The sequence below is a fragment of the Phoxinus phoxinus genome, assembly GCF_949152265.1.
Source record: "Phoxinus phoxinus genome assembly, chromosome: 1".
NCBI classification, from domain to species: domain Eukaryota; kingdom Metazoa; phylum Chordata; class Actinopteri; order Cypriniformes; family Leuciscidae; genus Phoxinus; species Phoxinus phoxinus.
The window spans coordinates 43,412,906-43,439,814 of NC_136876.1; the positions used below are offsets into that span (position 1 = coordinate 43,412,906).

General features: G+C 38.0%; 1 protein-coding gene across 2 annotated transcripts in view; it reads right to left on the reverse strand.

Moving 5' to 3' along the window:
* lmtk2 (lemur tyrosine kinase 2) overlaps positions 1-26,909 on the reverse strand; it is a 47,128-nt gene that overhangs the window by 12,690 nt on the left and 7,529 nt on the right. Inside the window, exons 2-6 of one of the 2 annotated variants that reach the window (XM_079622862.1) lie at positions 14,662-14,792; positions 14,401-14,551; positions 12,623-12,699; positions 12,010-12,128; positions 10,638-10,725 (exon numbers count right to left, since the gene is read on the reverse strand). In XM_079622862.1, coding sequence (XP_079478988.1) covers positions 10,638-10,725; positions 12,010-12,128; positions 12,623-12,699; positions 14,401-14,551; positions 14,662-14,792 — 566 coding nt within the window. Of the gene's footprint in view, positions 1-10,637; positions 10,726-12,009; positions 12,129-12,622; positions 12,700-14,400; positions 14,552-14,661; positions 14,796-26,909 lie in introns of both variants that reach the window. The other variant, XM_079622861.1, reaches the window with a different exon arrangement.

The following is a 26,909-nucleotide window of genomic DNA, read 5'->3' on the forward strand; positions in this document are numbered from 1 at the left end:
AGGTCGTACTGCATTAGTACTCAGTACAAACCTGGTCAATTTAACTGGCGGACAACGGAGGAAAGCCTTGTTTTGCCCTCCTAAGGGTGTGACGGCCACGTGAAAACTATAAATTCTGACAATGTTGCATGTCTTGCATAGAAAGTGGCAGAAAAAAATTAACTATTGTATTTTTTAGTTTTATTTTAAGTCACATTAAAAACACATTTGATTTATTGCTTAACGTCTTTTGCTTATAAAACTGCACACTCAGCCTCCACTTGTCACCATGTTTCAATAAAAAAATATATTAAATCCTATCGAATAGTTTCCTTCCACTATTTCAAGTCTTCTCGCTCAACGACTGAGTATTATTACACAAGTCAAGTAGTGCGTATACATTGGTCTCGAGAGGATCCTGATATCTCAGACTCCTAGCGACACACAGGGCGAAGTTCTCCCTTTGGAATGATGTGGGAGTCGAGCAATATATGATTCCCTTTCTGTTAAATCAGACAACCTGTAAAGCAAGCTGGGAAAGGAGCTTTGTTTGCACACAACATAAGGTTTGGCAAACTGCCATCCATTCTGCCTTTAACTTATCCATATTTAAAACTGATTGCCCATTTGTTATGACCAGTCTATGTTATGAATGAAAGCGCATGAGTCAGTAAACTTTCACCCAATAGGTTATTGTGAAAATCATAAGGAAAAGGACTATTTTTAGTGCCATTAAGCTTTCTTGCATACGCTATTAAGCCAACAGATGTTGTACGTTTAAACTTTATTTGTAATACCCATTGTTCTCACTGGTCATTGTCATTCAATTCTCATTTCTGAAAATAATTTTTTTTTTATGGGGGATGTGCTAAATTTGTCATGAAAACAATATCACAATGGGGGTAAAACAAGCAAATCTTCTTATTTCTTTTTTTCTTCCTTTTGATTTTGGGGGACATATGGCTCAAGCATGTTCTTGACACATTTTAAAGTCCCCCTGTATTCAATAATTGTATCCCTTAAAACTCATCTTTGATCACCAAAATTACTTATTTAAATGTCTTCATGCCTTAAAAAAAGCTTGAATGTAACTCTACACCTTTGCCTCATTTAGTATACGCGGTTATATGAATATGCAAATGAGCCCCGCCTCCACTCACTCACACCAGCTCAGAGATCCACTCATTGACGATCACACGTTGACCTGATTGGTTACAAGGTAGTTTGTGACGTCATACATTTCAAAATGCGTTCAAACCACGTCTTTGGTTCACTGCAGTTTTATGGAGAAAATACTCAGCAATGGTGTTGAATTATGAATCTGCACATGGTTTTAAAGCATATTAAAAACACCACATAGCTACATAAACAACATTAAAAGCTTGATTTTCACCACAGGGGGACTTTAAGAAATGTACACTTTTTTGTTTTATGTTTTTAAAGCAATTTTAAGAGCCCAGCATTGTGAAACATACAAAAGCCCTCCCAAAATCTTAGCAGGGGCACGGTCTGGCTTTAAACACGCATACGCTTAGTGCAGCTCCCTAAAGAAAGCCTTTCCAGGAGAGACTGTCACTCAATCAGAGAGCAACTGGCATTCTGCAAACCAGCTCCAGTTGCACCCTGCAGCTATATTTCTCTCTAAAATGCACTGTGTCAGGGTTACCAGTGGTTACCAGTGATACACAAAGAAAATCAGCCATCCAAACAGCTTTCAGATGTGCTTCTCTCTGCCTCGGGAGAGCGAAACATTGAGCGAACATTTTAATATAAAGTAAAAGATAAAAATCACAGTTATTGAACATAGTCTTTAAAGAAAAAGTCCAGTTCTGCACCTTACAAACTGGAAATGAGTAGCAGCCGACTCATTAGAAGAGTGGTGGTGCTGATATGCTCAGAATAGAGATGCACCGGTATCAGAAGTGGTATGTAAAATTGGTATGTATAAAAAAAAAATGTTCGGCAAACGTTACCAAAATTGGCAAATTTGCTTGTTTTAAAAAAAAAAAAAAAAAAAAAAAAATCGGTAATCAGCCATGAAAAAAATCAATCTATGCATCATTGGTTCAGAATGGAATACTAGCATAATTATTGCTGCATACGCAAGGAATAATTGACGACAGGTCGTTGAATTAGTACAAAGTAAATAATGCGCACCCGAGGTGTAACTCCACTTTGCGTGGTGGCTGCATTACCAGCTCAGGTGTGCATTATTTATTTTGTAATAATTCAACGACCTGTCGTCAATTATTCCTCGCGTATGCAGAAATAATTATGCTAGAATTCCATTCTGGACGGACCAGAGTCAAATATTGCACTTACACTACGGTCACCACACCTCAAGGCATTGTTCAGGTGATGCATTTCAAGACATTTGTCAGGTTTTGTCCTTAAAACAATCTTGAGGGTAGGACTAATTTCTTACGCATCTCCTCCCATGCCTCTGTTGCTAATTCCAAATCGTCATTTTAAAGCTAGTAACAGAAGCTTGAGCCATTGATAGCAGACTAATGCAGTTATTACTAGCAAGAGAGATTAAGCGTGTGAATTACCCGAGTCTGCGTCTCTCAACGTAGTTCGGCAGCAGCGTCTCAACTAATCGCGAAAATGTAAGTTTATCTGCTTCAAGAACAGCGGCATTATCTCCTTGCTAGTGAGAAATGACATGTAGCTTTTAAGTTGCTAAACTATTTTACTGATAAAATCATCAGAGCAGTGCTGACAACACATTTCTGTGCGAGTGTGTGTCTGTATGTGTGTGCGTTTGAGTGGGAGAGAGACTAGAGTATGTGCTTTCCGTACATAATTTTGTGGCAAAAACATGGAAATAATTTGTTGTTTATATCCTTTTGTTTACTATATTTATTTGCTTGGTCAGTGTCCTTGTGGGTTTTGGTTCTTTTGCTGTTGTAGTCTGTAAGGACCATTGAAATAACAAATCATTTGGTGAAGTGATATGGACTGTAAGGCGGTCAAAACCTGGAACAACTTTATTAAAACATAATAAAGACAAAAGAAATGATCATTGATTTTAGAAAACACTCACACGCATGAAGTCACATCCATTAAAGGTAAAACAGTTGAACGTACTGAATCCTACAAATATCTTGGGACAATTATCGATTCAAAATTGAATTTTGAGGCAAATTGTGAAGCTGTGTGCAAAAAGGGGCACCAGCGTCTGTTTTGTCTGAGGAAACGGTCTTACTTTAGCGTTGACAAAACCATGATGGTCTTATTTTATCAAGCTTTTATTTAATCAATTTTATCTTTTTCTTCTTTTCTCTCAGTTTAGCCCAGTATCTCTGTATACCAGACAGTTACAGCAGATAACTGGGTCAATTTTAAATGACGATGCCCACCCTCTGCATAGTGAATTTCAACTTCTTCCATCCAGATGAAGGTATAGAATCCCAAAGTGCAGAACTAAGCGGTATAAAAATAGTTTTGTCCCAGCGGCCGTTAATCAGAGGAACAAAATGCATAGATGACATAGAAACTATGCTAGTCATCTATTATGTATGTGTATGTGTATGTATATATATACGTGTATGTATGTGTGTATGTATGTGTATATGTATGTATGTGTGTATATATATATGTGTGTGTATGTATGTATATGTGTATATATATATATGTGTGTGTATGTATGTATATGTATGTGTGTATATATATATATGTGTGTGTATGTATGTATATGTATGTATGTATGTATGTGTATATATATATATGTGTGTATGTATGTATGTATATGTATGTATGTATGTATGTGTGTATATATATATGTGTGTGTATGTATGTATATGTGTATATATATATGTGTGTGTGTATGTATGTATATGTATGTATGTATGTGTGTATATATATATGTGTGTGTATGTATGTATATGTATGTATGTATGTGTATATACACGTGTATGTATGTGTATATATATATATATATATATATATATGTATTATTATTATTTTTATTTTATTTTTGTCAAATGTTTATTGTTTGTGTTTTGTCTGAATGTATGGAGAACACTCTGACACTGCAAACCAAAACTACCTACCGGTACTAATAAAGGAACCTGAACCTGAACTTTAGCCGTACATTTCCCTTGAAAATAATTGCACACCTTTGCACGTTCATCAGCCAATCAGATTCAAGCATTCAACAGCCTTGCAGTATAATTGAAAATATATACCGGTACTTGTTTTCTGCCTGATATTTAAAAATGCACACTACCATTAAAAAAATTTGTGGTCAGTAATTTGATTTTTATTTTTTAAAGAAATGGATGCATTAAATTGATCAAAAAACACAGTGAAAGCAGTTCGAAAAGTTTTCTGAACATTCTATTCATCAAAGAATCCTGAAATAATGGTTTAGGATTCTTTATGCCACACAAAACATTAAGCAGCACAACTGTTTTTACTGTATTTTTGATCAAATAAATGCAGCCTGGGTGAGCAGAGACTTTTCAAAACAGCAACAACAAAAAAAGAATTCTACTGATCTCAAACTTGAGCAACAGTGTAGGTAAAATTGTAAACACGTTGGGAAATTAGCATTAGGGTGATTTTGCCTTGTATACCAGCCACAGTGGCGGATGCGACGACTAGCGATCGTCACTTCAGTCGATAAAAACCTGAATCCATGGCAATTCGAGCGTCTTTTATAGACGCTCAGTTCGGCGGGCTTCTCACCGTTTGGTTCGCGCAGTTACGCCGCTCTGCCATTGGTTCCTGCAGTTCCCACTGACCAGCCAATAGCGTGCGAGTAACGTAACATTCTCATTTTCCTCTAGATCTCATCAGCAATTTCGATTTTGGCACGCTCTGCGGCAGCTGACCACTAAGGAGCGAATGTACAGTAGGGCTGGGTATCGAGTTCGATACTTTTTAGGTACCGACCGAATTGTCTCGGTACTACCGAGTATCGAAACATGTCTTTCGGTACCACATTTCGATACCTAAGGGGTTAATCTAGTCAACGTCACTGAAACAATGAATCAGCATGCAGCATGATTGGCTGTGGCGGAAAAACACTAACGTTAGTTTACGCGGTTGCCCAGAGAGACGTGGCTCGTCGCACGTGAGGCTGTAGTGTGTGTGTGTTTGTGTGTGTGTGTATCCCAACCCAGATAGATAGAAAATATGTGGAAAAGATAAACAGTGTACCTACCTATGTACCACACTCGATGCCAGAAGCACGCAAAGCAATATTTTCTAAAAGAGAATTGCTGCCAAGACCGGCAACACTTGAGAGTGTTTATCCGTCTTCGACTGCAAGAACTGGAGCACGTCACAAATGAACCGAAACTCAGCGTATAGGATACTTGACTCACAGACACGAGAAGGCATATAGACTTAAATATAGGTTCAAATATGTCTACTTTTAAACGAAACAATTAGAAATAAATAGTTTGCTTATGCAATCCATAGGCGCGCGTGCGTGTTCACTACAAGGCTACTACAGGAATGACGATCGAGGCAACATCGCCATATTCATATTTGCAGACAACACAATCAGTAAACACTTGTTTATTAATAAAAAAGTTTAAATATATCCTTGCTATTTTTTCCCGACACATCCATAATCAGCTACTTTCGCTACTGCTTTGCGGCAAGCTTTATGCAGGTTTTTGTTGAGCGCGTAAAGTTCGCACCCCAGTATTTAATTCAATTCACATTTATTTGTAAAGCATTTTTCACAAAACATATCGTTTCAAAGCAGCTTTACAGAAAATGCATGTGTCTAAATTACAACTTAGAGTGATCTGTTAGAGGTGACTGTGTGTAATGCATTTCAATTAATTTTCATTGTTTCATTGTTAAACAATGCATTAAGGCAGAAACAATGAGCTCATTGAAGTAAAGAGTACATGTTGTTAAATGATTAGGAAACATAGAAAACTTTAGCATTGGTGCTTTTTTACTGACTCAAAATTGGTGCTTTTTTACCTTTTTACCAAAAAAGGTAATGTAATATTGTTAAAATAGGATTTTAGGATTTTCATAAAATTGGTATCGAAAAAGGTATCGTTCAGGAACCGGTATCGAAGTCAAGGTATCGGTATCGACAATTTTGTTACGATACCCAGCCCTAATGTACAGTGACGTGACATAACTGCCAGATTCAAACTGTGCTTTCGTGCTATGGCTGGCGCTGAGCCAAAGACGGACGCGCTCAGTGCTTGTGAATGTCATATACCACATGTTTATTTTAGGTTTCAGACATTTAAATACATATTTATAGCAAAACAATAGCCTACATTTATAGTTTGTAAAATACACAAAATGGAAGCAGCAATAACAATCCATTCAAATATATTTGCCGACGTGTTTTATTCATATCAGATACACAGTCGGCCCTATTGGCCCAACCCTATTACTGAGAGATGAGTCAATATTTGTTTTTCATTAAACATGTAGGCCTACAATTACTACTGTAGAATATGACCAAACACACGTCTCGCAGGCTTTTTTTCACATAACTTTTTATTTGCCTATATTAAATCAAATATGTATTAATAATAATAAAAAAAAATTGTGTATTGAAGCAATTCAGAATATGCTAGTGCACTTTCTTTTATAAATTTGAATTGGGCATCCACCAGCCACTGTGGTTGGCATTTTAAAACCAACACAGATGTCACATGACCTCATCAAGTTTAAAGATACCAGCATGTTTAATAAACCGACTGGAATCCAATTCTCTTGAATTTTTTTTTTTTTTTTTTCAGTCCGATAAAATGAGTCAAGAATGAGAAAATGTGGTTGATCAGGCTCATTTCTCAATCTAGTTAAGCGCACTGAATTGTGATCTGGTTGAATACTGCACATTTTGTCAGATATAGCAGTTCACACATACAGAAAACAGTAAACATACTACAGTACACGCTGAAAACCAATACAAATGGTATGCTATTCTGAACTCGGCCATTGACGACCTCAACAAAACCTCTCAACATGAATGTCAATACGCCATACGAACTGGTCTAGGTTGGGAAACAAAGCAATTCAACGCCCAGGCCTCTCCATTATTCTTCTGAGATGAGAAGTCGTAGGACCATACACCCAAATTGGTCTATGTCTCAGCCTCTTGGTTCGTCGAAACCCGAGCCGTAACACCAGCTAAGGAAACGGCCCAGACTGCATTACGCAACAGCGGGCCGCAGTGAGCTCATGCTCTCTCTGGAGACGGGCGACATGGCTCGAAGCCATCCACCTGCTCAAGGCCCAGAGGATCCCAGACCACAGGCATTGTTCCTAACAACTGGTCAGGTGTGTAGGATGTTCCTAACCACTAGCGCTCTGGGATTAACAGCTAACTAATTGCAGAGTCAAGCGCAGCAGAAACCGAAAGGAACTAGAGAACATCGCCTCTTTCTCAGACGATGCGTGTTTGCACAAACACGAGCGGTGAACTGGCATAAAGTGTTACTATATTTTTGCATATTAACAGTTAGGACATTAGCAAGACTCCATCTGTGTGCTTAAAAGCAATAGCAGGGAATTCATTATTAGATGATGACATCTGTTTTTTACTTTGCACTTGCACATTTGAGACTTGCACAAACAGCGTGGCTTTATTGCAGCACTTTAGCATTAGTAATTGATATGCAAGTTAACTACATGTAAACACATCTTTGAAAATAAGAATATTACTTTCAAATAGTTTTGAGGCAAGCCTGTTTGAATTGTTAGAATATAGGCCTATTTAATTTGACATATTATATAAAAATATGTATTGGTAGTTATTTTACAGTGAAACTCGAAACATTAGAATATCGTGCAAAAGCTCATTTATTTCAGTAATTCGACTTAAAAGGTGAAACTAATATATTATATAGACTCATTACATGCAAAGTGAGATATTTCAAGCCTTTATTTGTTATAATTTTGATGATTATGGCTTACAGCTTATGAAAACTTTTCACAATATTCTAATTTTGAATTTGGGGTTTTCATAAGCTGTGAGCCATAATCATCAAAATTATAACAAATAAAGGCTTGAAATATCTCACTTTGCATGTATTGAGTCTATATAATATATTAGTTTCACCTTTTAAGTTGAATTACTGAAATAAATGAACTTTTGCACCATATTCTAATTTTTTTGAGTTTCACCTGTACATACTATGCACTTATTATAGTAATTACAATAACTGGGTTATATAACTAGGTACTAACCTTGAACCTAGCCCTAAACTTAACCTTAACCGATGTAGTTACCTTACATTACCAGTACTTTCCAGGGTAAGTACACTAGAAGTGTATGTAATGTAAAATAAAGTGTAACCGATTCATTTTTTTTACTTGCCTGCACAAAAATGTAGTTCATATGCAGTATGATTATTAAATCACGTTAATAATCCTAGTGTCTTTTGCAGCACGGTGATAAAATGCACCGACGCAGCAAGATGTGAGTGACAGTGTCAGTAAAAGAATCCTATTGCTTTATTGGGATATGAGGGAATCGGAGAGCTACCGACTGCATGCAGTTATGCGGCTCATATCCTTCACAGGCACAAGCAGCGCACCCGAAATAGAACAAGAAAAACAGAAAATAAATCAAAGGGCGAGAAACGGCCCACTGACAGACACTGTGTGACGGATGCTGGCCTGATTAAAGTGCAGGGAACAAGTGAAGTAGTGAGGTACTTTCATAAGACTTTTCCGAAATGAATTTGAGATGCCGTACGTGGCTGTGAGACAAGATTCAAGACAAGAGCGCGAGACTAGATGACCTGGAAAATGCAGAATTTTTTAAAAAAAAAAGATGTTTTCAGGTATCGAATACACCATTGATCACAATAAGAGTACCAAACAACAAATAAAATCACTAAAGACTTCCCAGATGCCATAACCATGCATTACACTGTGCTCCATCTTATGCTAAAGGACTAGCACCTGCTCATCTGCTCTCCCATTATACGGCAGTCTCGCGTCACTGAAAGAACAGAGTCAGAATAGACGACATACTTTTGATGGCACACTTTAAACAGAGAGCACTTTGGACAACTTTCCGAATTTACTTCTGTACTCTCACATCAAATGAAATATGGTGTCCTGACTGACCCAAGGTCTCTTCTAAAAATCTCAGTAAAATCTACTGCCTCTACGGGAATTATGGAGAACCTACACCAGAATGGCTGAAAAAGAAAAGAATCAAGGTTGCGAAGCAACGTTGTAAAGGACAGCGGGACAAAATTCACTGTGAGAGACCGATAAAGACATACAGAAAATATAACTTCAAGTTATTTCTGCTAAAGGTGGTTCTATAAGTTATTGAATCATAGGGTGTACTTAGTTTTTCCACACGTCTTCTTAATATCTGCTTTATTTTTGTTAAATAAATAATGACACCGTGTAATGTCATGTGTGTTGTTGCTGTACATCTGAGATTGTACTTGCGTACAAATATGTACACACCAGGCTTGTGCACAATTCAGAATTGAGAATGACTCCTGAATTCTTGAATTTGAATTAATGTCAAAAACAGGACCTAGAATTACAATTCGAATTTGAATTAAAGCAGAATTGCAATTCAATAAAAAATTCTAAGAAATTCATATACATATTTTAAGTGAAGTGTTTAACAATGAAGCTTTACAGTGTATGTCAGATGTAATTGCATTATGCACTTTGTGTTATTTGATTACTTTGAAATGGAACAAAACTAATTAAACAACATTGAGGGGGTCGCTATTTCAAGAATTTGATCATTATCTATATTTTAGAACAAAATGTATGCGGGGTTGAGGAGTGACTAGTTACGTGTAATGAAATTATGTTATTAAATTACAAAATTAATGTAATTGTATTTAGTTGTATTACTGAGGTCAAATGTGTAATTCAATTAGCTACTAATCAAATTAAAAGGAAATTGCTTTACATTAATAAAGTAATCCAGATAAAGTAATCCAAATAAAGTAATCCAGATAAAGTAATCCAGATAAAGTAATCCAGATAAAGTAATCCAGATAAAGTAATCCAGATAAAGTAATCCAGATAAAGTAATCTAAATAAAGTAATCCAGATAAAGTAATCCAGATAAAGTAATCCAGATAAATCCAAATAAAGTAATCCAGATAAAGTAATCCAAATAAAGTAATCCAAATAAAGTAATCTAAATAAAGTAATCCAGATAAAGTAATCCAGATAAAGTAATCCAAATAAAGTAATCCAGATAAAGTAATCCAAATAAAGTAATCCAAATAAAGTAATCCAGATAAAGTAATCCAGATAAAGTAATCCAGATAAAGTAATCCAGATAAAGTAATCCAAATAAAGTAATCCAGATAAAGTAATCCAGATAAAGTAATCCAAATAAAGTAATCCAGATAAAGTAATCCAAATAAAGTAATCCAAATAAAGTAATCCAAACCACATTTATAATGGGTAACTTATAACAGTCAGCAATTACATTTCCAAAGTAACCTTCCTAACACTGAATGCATGTGCGATTCAACACATTCTTTCTGTTGTGTGACTGTGGAATTTCTTTGAATTGCCATGAATTTTATTCCATTTCCTGTCATTCAAATTCAACTTCCTGTGGGGCGGAGTCAATTCAATTCAAATTCCAATTCATGAATTGAAAGGAGGCCAATTCTGAAATTCTGAATTTTGCACAAAGCCTGGTACACACTCTCATATACGCTTACCAGTTCACAGTACTCGAAGATGAGCAGGAAAGGAATGGCCTCCACACACTGACCAACACATTGCAGTATATTGGGATGCTGAAGAACCCTGTAAACACACAACGAAAAACACTAAATGCGGCCATATATAACACATTCTGCTAGCCAGATTTTTTTTTTTTTATTCGGTTTATGGGTTAAAAACACTGACTGATGTGTTATTGAAAACACTGCTAATATAACACATTACAAAGTAAAAGCTTAAAGGAGTCATGACCTGTAATTTTCACTTTTCCACGAGAATCAATGTATGTTATGATTGCCTAACGAGTATACACTGGCCGGGAAGCCGATATTTAAAAGTGAAGCGTTTGTTTACCCCAGGGTTCGTAAACCAGCCCACGTGCACGCGCACTCAAACACGAGATTTTAATTTCTCCCCCGTCTTGACGTCAAGACGGGGCCGGATATACCATATATGGACAACGCAGACCTATGCTGCAGGAAGCCCGCCCTGCCCCTCTCCCCCTCTCATATCCAGTCGCGAAAGATGCAGAAACGTAGTTGCACACGTGAGTTACTCTGTTGTTGACTGCCAGAATCAACATGTAACTTAAATGTGTTTTCTCTCCCAAGAACGGACCAAGCTGTCAGGGACCAGTGGATTAAATTCGTTTTTAATGACGCGGTTCCTACAACCCTTCCCACTGGCTTAACGTTAGGTGTCTGTGCTAACCATTTTACGCCGGAATCGTTCACAAATTTGAATGTCTAAAAAAACACAACGTGAAACAAGGCACCACATGATAGCAAACGTTGATCTCAATAACCACTGTAAGCTGAAAAAAAAAAAAGTAAAAAGTAGACTGCATCTCCGTTAATGTAATCTACATTAAATAAAAGGTATAATGTATGTCTCAGTCAAAATTATTGTCTTTACCATTCAGAGACATCTTGATGTAGACGTCCTTCCATCGACTCTACATCTTCAATTTCCAGCTCAGGTTCAGAGTCTGGCTCGTGCATTTACGGTTGAATCCCGTAGGTCGCGGACAGGTCGGGTTCATTCACAACTTGCGCCATGATGTCATTTTGGAATGACATGCTGATGAAGTTACTGGCGGTGTCAACCCCCCTCCTTCCTGCCACCAATCAACGCGCCCCTCATTTGCATTATTAAAATGACCGTCCACGACAGCCAAAATATCGCATCAGATCTCGCGAGACAATAATGCCTTTAGAAATAAGGGTCAGAGGAGCTCTGTGTTTATTTTTTTTCCACTTTTCTTTTTTAGAAGGGCCTGAAAGACTATAATAGAGCGTGGGTATCCAAGGTAATACTAGGTTATGACTCCTTTAACATCAAACCTAATACATAAAGGCCCGCTCTTACCTGAACGGGTCACCCTGCTGCAGGAACTCATTCTGCTCTTTGGAGCTGCCGTTGGCCTTCAGCTCTTTGACAACGGCTCGGGCGACTGCAGGGTCCACGTAGATCTCGCTGAGCAGAACCTGTCAGAGGACGACAAACAGAGAAATTTGTCTGATATAGAATCGATTCTAAGACTGCCGATTGATTTGGGGAGGGACCAAGTCCTTCCTGAAAACAAGGCCTGATGGGGTGGACCACAGGTGGCTCAGATGAGGATGTTCCCATGGCAGGGAAAAGCATCAGGAAATAAGGTTTTCCCTCAAGTCTTAGTCTCGGTAAACACATTCACACGCAGGCAACGGGAGGGCAGCTTGAGCGCCGGATAATGCTCCCTCGTACGCGTCACACTATGGCCTCCGAGGGGCATAGAGATGAAAGCAAGTACCAACAAGATCACGAGATGCGATTATTTAAGATTAAACCTCAGGAGAAATTGTACATTTGTCCTTGACAAAAAACTTCAGAAGTCAGTGCTTTGCTTTCACACAATGTGTTGTTGTCGCAAGACAAAAGTCTATCAATACACCTTCACACTTTCTGAGAGTACAGTGTAAATACAGGAAGACAGGCTTACCTTTCCGAACCAGCCGTTCCCGATCTCCTGAATGTAACTGAGAGAGTGTCGTGCCACGTGAGGACCTGATGAGACGTCTAAAATACCAAATATAAGAACATAGAGATGGATCAATGTGACCAAATAAACAGCAAATGCAAGGAGTAGGAAAAAAGTCAGCTAGTCTGAATATAACGCTTAAAATGAACATGAAACCTCCCAAATAACAAAGACAATCGAATCTATTAAGCTACTCCTAAACTGGCTATGAAAGACTGACCCTTCATTCATTATAATAGGGTTTATTAAGACTTCAGCACCGCTTTTTTTTTTTTTTTTTTTACTTAAAGGTGCACTATGTAACTTTTGGCCCTCAAGCAGTTGAAAAACAAAACTGCATGCATTTTGCAGAAGAACATTGTTTTGGCTCTGCGAGACTGTGAACATGATGTCATACGTGACCCTGGACCACAAAATCAGTCACATGGGTACTTTTTTTAAAATTGAGATTTATACATAATCTGAAAGCTGAATAAATAAGCCTTCCATTGATGTATGGTTTGTTAGGATAGGACAATATTTGTCAGAGATTCAACTACTAAATATATGAAAATCTGGAATCTGAGGGTGCAAAAAACATGAGGACAGTAAAGATGGAAAGCTCCTAAAGCTTGTTTCCATTTAAATTGCCATGAGCTAAGTGTCTAAGTTATCGTGCTTTTCATTGGAATTACAAGTTCATGACATTTCCTCATATGGAGTCAGTTCATTACGTTGCATTCGGAGATCGACTACTTTTGACTGACAAAATTCCAGCCACCGGAAACACTAACTGATAAAGTGAGTCGTACAAAACCGTTCTTTATAGCAAACTTTGTGTACACAAACAATGTAGTCAATGCTCAAGTTCATGTGTGGAGCCCCTGGTGATACTTCAAGCACAGTTTCATGTTGTATCGAGCAGCCTTAGTGTCTTAAAAATAGCGATTTTAAGTGCTATCATAGAAGTGCCCCTAGCACTCTCATTCAAAAGGCATTTTGACCGAAACCGAAAATACTGTAAACCTAAAAGTGGCGTTTCCATCCTAATTATGCTTTTACACAAAAGTTTCACTCGGGTAGATAAACAAAAATAGCCTAGGTTCAATTTGGCGAGAGTTACCCTTTAAATGTGCCATATGTATAATTTTAAACCTACAAGTAAGTGTATTTTTATGATCGCAGTAACTGTAAAGAGACATTGTAATGGGGTAATCAAATGTAGGCTAATATAATGACTAAGATCAGGTGAGTGAATGTGTTCCTCTTACCAGTGAACATTAAGTCTGCGCTTTAATGATTTTAACTTCTGCTTTAATTTTGTTTTTAGATTGTAATATTGTTACAATGTCAGAATGTAATGTGTTTTTAATTATTTATTTTTGTGCACATAATATAGCATAGCCTACATGGCTATGTTCACTACATTTGTTTTAATTGCCTTCAACATTGTTTGTAGGACAACATTGGGCAGGAAGTGTTTTTTATATATATAGCCCTAGTTCACCATCTCCGAAAAGCCAAGCCAATGTTGATTCTTGTTTTATTACAAGCTCGGTCTCTTTCTTTTTTAGCCAGCAGACTCTCCTCTGTTCAGCGTTTGTTTAAAACAGGTGATTTCCCGGAAGTTGGGAATCACTCCCACACCATACACGCGTCAAAGGAGCCAGAGCATCTTTTCTCTTTTTACATAAAATAGTGTATCTTTGTGATGGGGTGAATATGCATACGTGCTGTGGGGGAAGGTACATGCTTCTGACCTGTTAAGCGGGGCAGTTGGAGGTGAGGGGGTCCAGGGAGGGGCACAGGGGGAACAGCGAGTGTGTAAACCTCCGCGGGAGACTGCATAGAGGGGGTGTCCTCCGCTGGGGGCGTGAAATCAACCTCATCCTCAAAGTGGTCATCAAACTCCTGACAGATCACAAATCACATGTGAAATGAATATTAGCGATAGTCGACTGTTGATCAAAACAATATACAGACTTCGGAGACAGAAAGATGCGAGAGAACATTTCACTCACCTTAAAGTTGATCTCTTGCTCTTTGCAGCAGGAAGCACAGTTGAGCAGCAAAACCACAAGGGCCACCAACACAGCCAGAGACAGCAGCAGCGGGATGGCCAGAGAGAAATCCACATATCCACCAGCAGCCTCTGCTGAACACACAAACACACGATTAGCTAAACCAGTGATCATCTCCTAGAGGGAATCCCGTGTGTAGTACACAGTATTATTTGAAATGAGAGGGATCACACACTCCAGGACACTGATCTGCGAGGTTTCTAAAGTCACAACACAGCAGGTCACCATCAAGAGAGGCCTAGGCCTACTTAACACCAAGAACTGATTATAATGGGAGCAATTTAGTTTTGACACTTCACATCACACACACACCCGATAGACTTTTTGTAGACTAATTTTGTAGGTTGATTACAGTAGCAATTAGGGCTGCACAACTGATATTGCAATATTTTGTTTTTCTGCTATATATATATATATTATTGCATATATCGCAATTACAAAGCACTAGTAGAAATTATAGGAATATTAAACTAAAAGTGTGTAAAAGAAAAATCGAGAATTTAATAAAAAAATAAAGTATTAAGCCATATCACGATATCAATTCTGTTTTTATATATTTATATCGCACCGATCTAGCAGCAATTACAGAAAAATTTAACAAAATAAAAACATATTGCAATTATGCTATATCGTACTAGTGTAAAATCAAGGATTGGATATAAATAAAGCATTAAGCCATTTCACAATACCAAATGTATTCTTGCCAGTAGCAATGCCATAATGTGCCGCATTAACACAGAATTTAAATTGTGTGGTCTCACATTTTGCAGTGGCTCTAAATAAGGATCATCCAGTCAATTTTATCATGTATTTTTCTTATTTTCGGTGCACTTAAAGGCCATGTTGCAGGTTAACCACCACTGTCGATTAATGGGTACATAAATCACTCAAGATATGTATATCACTTTTAAAATGTCTCAAAAATGGTCTTAAATACCAGTTTTGTAAGTTTTTGGTATTAAAGTTTTTTTTTTACGCAATTCGGTGATGACGCCCATATGTGCAATTTGCTTGTTGGTAATGAACATATAAACTGTTATCCATTGTATTTTATGTTGTTGGGTATCACAAAACGTAATATAATACAAAAGTTGGGGAGATGTGGAGGAAAGGTAGCCTGATGGCCGTCAAAGCCGTTGAAATGCATGGTCCGAGGAGAATGAGTGGAGAGTTGGTGAAGTGTCCTGGTGAGTTGCTATCATTTAGCAACGCAGCAATGAGATAACGACACATTTTTTTTTACTGTCATTGAATAGCACCGAGTGAAAAATCAACGTTTTCTTTATAGTGGCGGTGATCATGACGTTAGTTCAGATAAGTACCGGTAACCTTTGTCATAGTACTGGTAAACTTTGTCTTTGTCATCTAGAAATAGAAGGCATCGTGCTAGCTATATGGGCGTTTCTAAGCGTTTCTCTTCCTCCGCTGAAAATGCTGTTGCAAACGTAGCCGCCGCGCGTCTGTCGCGGTGTTTGGCAGGTGCTTGTGCGGGCGGTGCCGTCCCATGGAAACTGCTGTAGGGCAGTGAGTGCGTTTTGGTCACTGGTCGAGGAGCTCACCCCGCGACCAGATGTGACGTGCCTCACTCAGCATCCAGGAAACATGCTTCCTGAACCCGTTTGTGCTGAAGATAGCATAGGCTACACACATCTCAGGCAGGATCATGGTCCCCTTCAAGCCAGCACGCACGAGTATGTTAATTGTTTGTTTACTTTTTTCACAAAGTCTTATAAACCAACTTAAACAGTTATAGGTAACTATAGATGTGTTGTATAGACAATGATCATGTTCTATAATCTGCGCTATCTGAATACTCTCGTCTACTACTCGTCTCTCTAGTCACTCTCAGCGCTCTCAAGGCGGGCTTTGGTAAACTCTCTCCCCAAGGTGACGTCATGCAATGCATTATGGCGGAAAGGAGAATCGTTGGCGCTGTAAGATAGTACCTACTTTTTCGTATTATATTCCGTTTTGTGATACCCAACAACATAAAATACAATGGATAACAGTTTAAATGTTCATTACCAACAAGCAAATTGCACTAATTCGTTGAAAAATTAACCCTGCAACACGGCCTTTAAGAGACATTATTACAGGATAATATTGAAAAATTTGAATATGGCGCAAAAGTTCATTTATTTCAGTAATTCAACTTAAAAGGTGAAACTAATATATTATATAGACTCATTACATGCAAAGTGAGATATTTCAAGCCTTTATTTGTTATAGTTGTGATGATTGTGGCTCACAGCTTATGAAAACCCCAAATTCAAAATGAGAATATTGAGAAAAGGTTTTCATCAGCTGTAAGCCATAATCATCAAAATTATAACCAATAAAGGCTTGAAATATCTCACGTTGCATGTAATGAGTCTATATAATATATTAGTTTCACCGTTTAAGTTATCGTAACTTTTGCACGATATGAAAAACATTTCGAGTTTCACCTGTACATGAAAAGCCTCAGACAGCTACAATATCCAAAAACATGTTACATAAATAAATAAATAAATAAATAAATGTGCCGGGTGAATTTTTGCATTAGATGTAAAGTGGTCTATAGAAATGCTTTCTCCATTCTCGTCTCTCCCAGAGATTACGCGACGAGGCGGATCTCTCAGGGGCCTACACACACAAACCATTTGCAGGACATTGTCCTCCGACAGCAGTTCAGATATCAAGTGATGAAAGGCTGGATGTGCTTCAGCACCTGTTCTGTCACTACAACACCATTAACACCGCTCTCCATTCCTCTCATCAAAACAAAACAAGCCTCTGGGGTGTTCGAACAGCAGGCAGTGTAATTGGTGGCAGGAGAGGTTAGTAACAGGTCTGAGATCAGATGAGTTGGGCCGCCAGCATCACGTGTCTGTGCATGTTTGGCGTGTTGCTAACCCGGTAGTTTGTCTTGCGCAATTAGACGACAAGGATGTGCATGTATGGATAATATGCTAAGACGAATCTTTCAGCAGTGGCTGGCATGATGTCCCATAATAGTAATCAATGTGGCTTCAGTAATCCTACAGGCCACACACACAACCGCGTGAAACACGAGAAGCAAAGACGGAGCTATTTTGAACACTTACTCATAAAAGGTGGTTTGCTGTACACAGGTCTTTGACTGGGTCGTGGCTCGATAGTAACTCTCATTCTGCCATAATCTCACATCTCATCTCCACTGGTCCTTCCCTTTCAGAGTATGACAGATTTTCCTGATTTAAACTTCGGTTTAAGAGTCACGGTTTAGTATGTGATCTGTACAGTTCGGTGTGATTTTAATGCAAAATATATTTTAGTTAGAATTATTACGCTCCCATTCTGTTTAATGCACATATATAAGGCCTGGTATTAAGATGTGTTTTGATCGATCGGATCACAAGTGGACGACGCTACATACAGGAGTAAACGGGGTCTAAAACATTTTGAGCTTGTCCACTTTCGACCACTTCCAGAGGTAGTCGAAAAAGGCTGGATTGCTTTCGTAGTAGAAGCGCTCATGTGGTCGAATGTGTTTGAACAGCCACAAAAGACCTGACCTCATGAGTAAACATTATGGGAAGCGCGCTAGTCAGGCGGGATTTAAACTTTGTCGGCTGAAGACCCAAGTTTGGTTTGAAGACGAAAACGTTTCACACAATTCCTGATTTCTAACTCACACACACACAGCGGCTTGCGGTTATCAGAAACGAAAGCTGCTGCTCTCGGCGTGTCTTTCCGTCATCTCCGGGCGCGTTCATTTTTAAAAATTGCGTGAGTTTATTTAGTCCATTAGATCGAAAGAGCCCATACATATACCACCCATAGACCCTCCCCTTGCAGAGGTCTGATTGGTGGGGTCTATGTTGCTGTGTTGACCTGTTCTGTTGCTTTTTCATCTTTTTCTTTCAGGCACATCGTCTCATTTTGCAACTGTTGTAACACCTTTTATAAGTCCGCAAAAAAAAAAAAACTGGGAAGAAGAAAAATAATACACAGCTTACTTAAGTCTTCACCTGTATGAATTAATATACAATGATCAGTCCTTCCAGAAAAATGCAGATTTTTTTTGTGATTGTTGCAGGCAAAAATCCTTGATTATGCAGCAAGTTTTCTTAAAAAATGGAATGGAATATGCGGGATATTTTACGCAATTTTATGCGATGAAATTGCGGGAACTTTTGTTGAAAAAGAGAAAAAAAAGTGATTCCCCCAACACCCTGTTCTCACTAGGCTACTACCTTAATGTACAGAGTCATTTCTTATTACTTCCTATGATAAGCAAGCATACTACATCACAGAAAGTGCTGGGAATATTTAAGTTCTCATCTTGTTTTATTTCAGGCCTTAATAAACATATGGCTCAAAACTTACAAAACATTGATGAGTCGAACCAGTTCTGTAGCTTTACAAAAGGAAGGGTTATGTCGAATGTTTGACGGTGTGTTTGTGAATGTTTCATGGTTTCATTGCGGGGTTTGCAGCTTTTCAATTATGTTCACTTCGCGTAATTACGTCACTTCATAACGTTCCCATGGCAACAGGGGGAAATGGCTGCTCTTGTGAGAAGTAAACGCAACATTTTTCAACTTTCTGCTAAGATATATGTGACTTTTAAAAAATGAAAATGCAGAGATTATGAAATCATGCAAGCCCACATATTTTTCACACTGAAATCGGCAATTTATGCAGCGAAAGTGCGGCGTATTTGAAAAAATACGGCCCCTGCATAAATATGCGGACTTTGGCTGATTATGCGATGGCATAATCGCGTTTTTCTGGAGGGACTGAATGATCCTTATTTTCAAGAGCAGTGAGTGACTTTCTCTTTTGTTGTTTGATTAACATTAGTCACACCGACGGAAGCAGGTTCATTGCAAATGAAAGGTGCATTTCTCTCTATACTGTGGAGATGATGAGTCAGCAACGTCAACTTCATCTTTGCAGCCTACACTGACTCAGAAAACACTAGTATATTAATAAAAAATTAAAATGTCATGCTATTTGCTATTTCGCGAGGCATATAATCCGCCCCCCAGTGGCCTATATGAGTCATCGAGTCTGTAAACAAAAGTCAACAAACTGAAAAAAAATAAACCAAACTTTTTTATAGGCAATATGTAATGTAATCTTGTTAAAACGGATGTGATAAAATTGGTATCAAAAAAGTATCGTTCAGGAACCGGTATCGAAACTTTTTGAACGATACCCAGCCAAACTAGCCACATCCCTTTGCCTGCAATGTACACCTGAACTCCTCAGTACAGACTCAAATGACATTATAACCTAACCCTGTAATTACACTGAGAGCTCTGGGATGTACATGAGAGACCTGTTGCTAGGCAGCCAGGAGAGACAAGTCCCAGGCACATTAAATAAACCAAAGTTAGTTCAATACAATACAATACAAATGCCCAGTAACACAGTAAAGTGACACAAACTGATTCTGTAGAAAGGACGCCCAACTACCAAAACACGAGATTAAATGTAATTGTTTCCAGAACTTTAACACGTGTTTTTTTTTTTTTTTTAATATATATAAAGTGGACAATACAAGCCAATCAAGTTATTAATGTACTGTAAATCCGGTAGTGGCGAGTGACCAGAATTGTCGATTTGCAAAACATGTTAAATGAATGGACAACAATTTATTTCAAATGACAAAGAATGACTTGAAAACCTAGATTTTATGAATTTAATGGACAATGATGTTTAAAAATATTTGTAAAAAACGTGACATGTTTTAGACGATTTTTAAATGTTATACAAATGTTCCTTTTATCATGAACACTTTTATTATATGTCATCGACCAACGAACAGATACGTGTCGTCTTGACACTTTGACACCAATCTATCTCCAAAAACTGCTAGACATTAATACTTCTCCGGTTGCTAATGTTTCTTTCATTAAAAACGGTTGACGGCGAACGCGTTAAAAGGTTGGTATCCATTTTTCTTGGTTACAGGTGTGAGATACTAAAACATTTGCTATGGTTATCACCCATTTCAAAATGTTAAATGTTATAATTTAGGAGATTCTTTCCCGTATTTCAATTAGGGGTGGGGAAAAAAATCGATTCCTAGATGCATCGCGATGCGGACGTGGACGATTCTGAATCGATTCACAAATGCCAAAAATCGATTTTTTTTTAAATCGATAATAACGTAATATTGACGGAACGCAAAAAACGGAACTCTGAAGCGTGGAAACAATATTGTCAAAGCTTCCACCCGGCTCGGAAAGGGCAAAGCACATTACACAATCAATCGCAACTTTTATTGCCAAGGATTTGCATCCAGTCGTTGAGAACCAGGGCTTTCGCGCTATGTTGGACACTTTGGAGCCGAGATACAACGTCCCATCTCGGAGATATTTTACAGACACAGCGATCCCCACACTCTACAACAAGACCAAAACTGAAGTCATGGAATCACTGAAGAAAGCGGGTAGGATAGCTGTAACATGTGATGCGTGGACATCCGTATTTTATGTTAATAGAGATTCAGAATATGTTGAAGTTTGTTATAATTTGTTATTATTGTGATTTTTACTGTAGTGAATTTACTGTTGTGAAATGGAAAATCAATAATCGAGAATCGAGAATCGTTAATAATCGAAAATCGACTGTAATCGAATCGGGACTTCAATAATCGTAAATCGAATCTGGAAATCAGACAGATTAACCACCCCTAATTTCAATATGGTTGTCAAATTGTATGCAGATTGTTAAACAAACTATCTTAAGGTACAGTCAATTCACTGACGCTAATTCTCTCGATCAAGGGCACAACAGTTCACAGACTGCAGGGTGGGAACGTAAAACTTTCCGACTCTCAGCTACAACACCCAATTGAAAGGAGGTCAAAGGTTTAATTATTAATAATAAATGACCAGTGGCTCAGTTGAGTGACAGCTTCAGACATACAGAGCATGACAGCCTTGAGCAAGAGTGCACTACATTACTTATTTCTTGAGTTTGAGAGTAAATCAATAGCAATGCTGCGTCATGTGCTCTGAAAATGAAACAATTAAAAGGCCGAAGCATCGGGAGCAAAAGATGGCAGGGTTTAACTGAAGGTTAAGAGGGGTTGAGAGATCATTACTGCGCTCAGTGCTCCTGCTCCTCTGGTGAGTGACAAGCGGTGGGCAGCGGCGGCACAATCACCACGCCGTTTGTTCTTCTTATCGGAGTCATGAATTTATATCATGACTTGGCAAGCAGCACGAATTATTCAACTGCTTCCCAGGCCAATAAACACCAAGCTGTCAGCTCTTATTTCGTCTCTCTTGCATAATGAAGTGATGTTCGCTCACACAGAAGTGGAGATGACCCAATTGGACAGGGTGTTTTCTTCTCGATTTGGCATCCGTGTGGACAGATTCAGATGGAGATTTGGACGGACACTTGAAGACAAAACTCGTAGAGTTAGCTGGCGCCTTATGGGATGACACTATCATCCAATAAACAACTAGGCTACTTGATTATTTGGATAGTAGGGCCCTATGATTTCCGCGGTGCGAAAAAACGCGGACGGAATCGTGGAATCCAGTCATAAAAAAACGGAACTCATTGTATAACGTGGAATTTCACGGAATTTTGTCAAATTGTTGATGAATAAATAAAAAGCAGGTCAGTACACTTAGTCAAATCGTGATATAGACGAGTGTCTGTGAATATGAAAATGCAAAAATACTATTTAAATATGAATGGTGCATGTTCTGCGTGTGTCTGTGTGAATGAATGGTTTAATTTACCACACACACGCACGCACGCACTAAAGCACGTGTGAAATATATATTACTGTTGTTGTACAGTAGAATTTAGTTACATCGCAATGTAATAATAATACTAACACTAATAATTAATGATTATTAAAACTTTAAGGCTAATAGGCTAATCAAAACATTTCTTCCATGTTTTATTTTTAACAGTAAAGCTTTGTTGTGCAGCACAAGTCATTAATATGATTAAATGATAAATTAAATCAATGTTTTAGCCCTTCATTTGATTGCCAGAACATTTTAAATACACATCTGATTTAAAAATAAATTAAAAGATTATTAATAGATTTAGATTATTAAAATTTTATCCAGAAAACTTAACTTAAAACACTGAATTTGAGAGAGAGAGAAAAAGAAAAAAAAAACATATTTCATAGGGCCCTAAACATATACTAAAATATAATAAATTGTTGTGAAATAGTTTCATGATTTCAATTAGAATTTAGTTTTTAATTAGACATGCTTTTTGGTTACTAACATTTAATTGGAGTTAAAAAAAAACAGATTTCATAATGCCCTAGAATAGTCGGGTCAAATTGGTTTAATTTTAACCCAACTAGCATTTATTTTAGCTTTAAAACCCCATGAAAACAAAACTGGAGCTCTGTGGCTTCTGTTAGCTTTGAGGTCATTCACATCAAGGTTTAGGTAATATTCGCATCTAAAACTCAAAGTCTTTCTCTTCCAGGAAATGGGGACAAAAATATTAGGCTATATTGCAAGGAGAGGCTTTATATATACATATATATATAGACATTCTCAGTCTAGAGAGCATTTGATATTCATATAAATGTGTATACATATATATACACACACATATAAATATCAAATGCTCTCTAGACTGAGAATGTCTCTCTCTGCACATGTCATCTCACATGACCCAGATCAATCATGTGTTAGCAAGTAGACGGAGCATCACTGCAGTCCGGGACGCACCAGAACCAAACCCAGGCTCCTTGAATGTGCCAGTTGCAAAACAATGGCTCCGAGATCGCCTGAACGAGGTGGTCTCGGCCCAAAAGAAAACGAACTCTGGAGCGGTTCGGTTGAGGAGAGAAAGCAACCCAACAGACCAACGAACCAAGCGGTATCATAATTCATAACAGGAAATGTGTGATATAAAAAGCAGCAGTGTCTGATGGTAGTTGCAAACTTTATCTTAAAATGTTGTGCAATGCTGCCTCGATGAAGCCTAGTTTCCGCTCTAACTGCATTATAAATTATATTTCATTTGAAATATAATTAAATATATAAAATCAGTTAGAGCAGGAATGACGGTTTGCGTGCGTCACAGATAAAGCCACAATAAGCTCACGGAGCGAACTTGCCAATCCATCGTGATGCAGAGGAAACTCTGACCAATATAATAATAATTATGAAAAATACGCTTTCCAGTGATGTATGGTGGATATGTATAGGACAATATTTGGCCGAGATACAACTATTGAAAATCTGGAATCTGAGGGTGCAAAAAAAATCTAAACATTGAGAAAATCGCCTTTAAAGTTAAACATTTATGTTGGCGATTGTGCTGCATTCACTCACAAAAATACATGTTTTATATATTTATGGTAGGAAATTTACAAAATATCTTCATGGAACATGATCTTTTTTTAACATCCAAATGATTTTTGGCATAAAAGAAAAATCGGTCCCACTTTATATTAAGTGGCTTTAAGTACTATGTACTTACATTGAAATTAATAATTTAATACAATGGACTTATTGTGTGCATACATGTTTTTACATTGTACTTATATTTTTTACATACCTGCATAATTACAACTGTAATTAATTTATGTAATTACATTTGTAATTACACTGTTGACCCTTCCCTTACACCTTAACCCACCCTTAAACTTAACCATACAAGCACACCTGTCCCTAACCTTACCATTTTGACCCATACAATGTATTGTTGGCTAAATATACCCGTGCGACTCGTGACTGGTTTTGTGATCCAGGGTCACATATATCATAATATAAGAGGACAGCTTCACTCACATGTGACTTGCATGAACACATGTTTGGTACACTTTCAAATGTTCCCTTGTGAAAGTGAACCAAGAAAAAAATGCAACATTTTAACAAATTAAGTCGCTGTTTCGGAAACAAAGCAAACGATCTACAGATCTGAAAACGCCCTTAAAACACGTCGAGTTTTATCCGAAACAGATGAACATGAATCAATACAGCTTATGAAAACCCCAAATTCAAAATTAGAATATTGTGAAAAGGTTTTTTTTCATAAGCTGTAAGCCATAATCATCAAAATTATAACAAATAAAGGCTTCTCACTTTGTGAATATAATATATGAGTTTCACCTTTTTATTACTGAAATAAATGAACTTTTGCACAATATTCTAATGTTTCGATGATGATGATCTGGGATTAACATTGTGTGTTTGGAAAGGATCGACACGCATCACAGGTCTACACACTCACTGGCTGACTGTCAGCGCGCTAAAAATAAAGTGCTGTGTGGGTGAACTTCAGCAAAGGCTAAAAGGACGTGTACAATACAACATTTGCAAGATTATAAGGATTACAACTCTAAATACAATCTCTGCCACAACGTCGCTGCTAAAACCATCAAAGCACAACTTTTGTTATAAATTCACTACCTACCAACAACAATAAACCTCATGCATAATCCATTTTTTGTACAATAACAGCTTGCACCAATTTAGCCTATTTATTTGTCGACTATCTATTAATTACACTTTTGAAAAGTTGCACTTCTCTCCATATATTGGTAAGAAACACATCTGACTGTCATCTCATGCACTTTATCCTAAACCAGCCTTATTCAATTGTTTCCTTAAGACAGACTCATCTACTTTCGTTCAAACACACACTGAGCCTTTGATTTTGAAAATGTGTAGATTTGAAAATTTGTAGGGTTAGCCTGGTTGACACCAGACCCTTCTCAGTTGTGAGTCCCTGGTTGGGGAAGGTTCATTCACAGCCCATTTCCAAACGCCTCTGTGCTCAATTGGATAGACCTAAAACCAATCAGCGCTATCGTCATTGTGTAAAGCCCGCCTCAACGTTTGTGATTGGGAAAAATTGGAAATGGGCTCTTGGCCAGACGGACTTGCAGAGCAAATCTCAAATTTGCCGGAAGTTCGCCAGGGTTTTCCCAGGTTAACGTAGGGTTTTGACTCACTCAATGACCGGTTTAAGCACTGCTGCTAGATTGCTCATAGTGTTATTGAATAATAATGACAGTATGACACTGCAACTGCCCAACTGAAAATAAACAATGATGATTGAGTCACATTTTGTGTGTATGGTGTAATCTTTTTACTGACAACACCTCTGAGAGTGCGAGAACAGGGCGTTTCAAGAAAGGCTTGGGCTTCTTCTTGACTCTAAAGTCTGTTGCTGAGAAATTGTGTCAGAGGAGCCAGTTGAAACACACAGTCAAACACACTACAAATAGCACTCCTTCCACATTTAGCTCATCTGCATTGAAGAAAAAACACAAATGTGAAGATGAAGCCACTGTGAGAAATGAAAGACGCTCACACTCTACATGGACGACCAAAGGAAAAAGGCTAATAAGACAAAGCTGAACACAAAGACAGGCATAAGGCACATTTATCAGTGCATCGATCTCACAATGAAAATTCAATGCACTAATTACAAAATGTAATGATCAATTATCCATCTTAGTTTGAAACGTAAGAGAAAGCCATTTGTAACTTTAAATTTGTAACATTGTCAGCCACTTCCAGTTATTTTAGCTATACAAAAACAGTCCATAATGGTGTATGCGTGACTATGCAAACTGGTATTTATTATCATATGTATTACCATTCAGTATCATGCAGTAGCGCAAATAGTTTTACTTCTAGTTGATTACCTATAGCGACGCCGACTAATGAATGGGAAGAATGGTGGATAACACAATAATGATCCAGAACTATGCGTGTCTGAAGCTCATTTCTAAAAGGAAATATTTTATGAATCATAAGCCTAGGCATGATTCCTGCAATGCTCTTCTGGCTGGTCTTCCATCATGTGCAACTAAACCTCTACAAATGATCCAGAATGCTGCAGTCTTCAACGAGCCCACGTCACTCCTCTGTTCATCTCTCTGCACTGGCTGCCACTCGCTGCTCGCATCAAGTGCAAGGCATTGACGCTTGCTTACAGATCGACCACAGGCTCAGCTCCCTCCTACTTTCACTCGCTCCTACGAGTCTACACCCCTACCAGAAGCCTGCGATCGGTCAATGAGCGACGGCTCGTGGTACCAGCACAGAGAGCCACAAAATCACTCTCCAGAACATTCTCATTCACGGTTTCATTCAATGATCTCCCGACTTAGTAACATTCCCAGTACCGGAACGTGCCCTGTGTGAACAAAAGCCAGGATCAATGCCGTAAGGGGGTGTGTCGTAGTAATGACAGTGCCATCA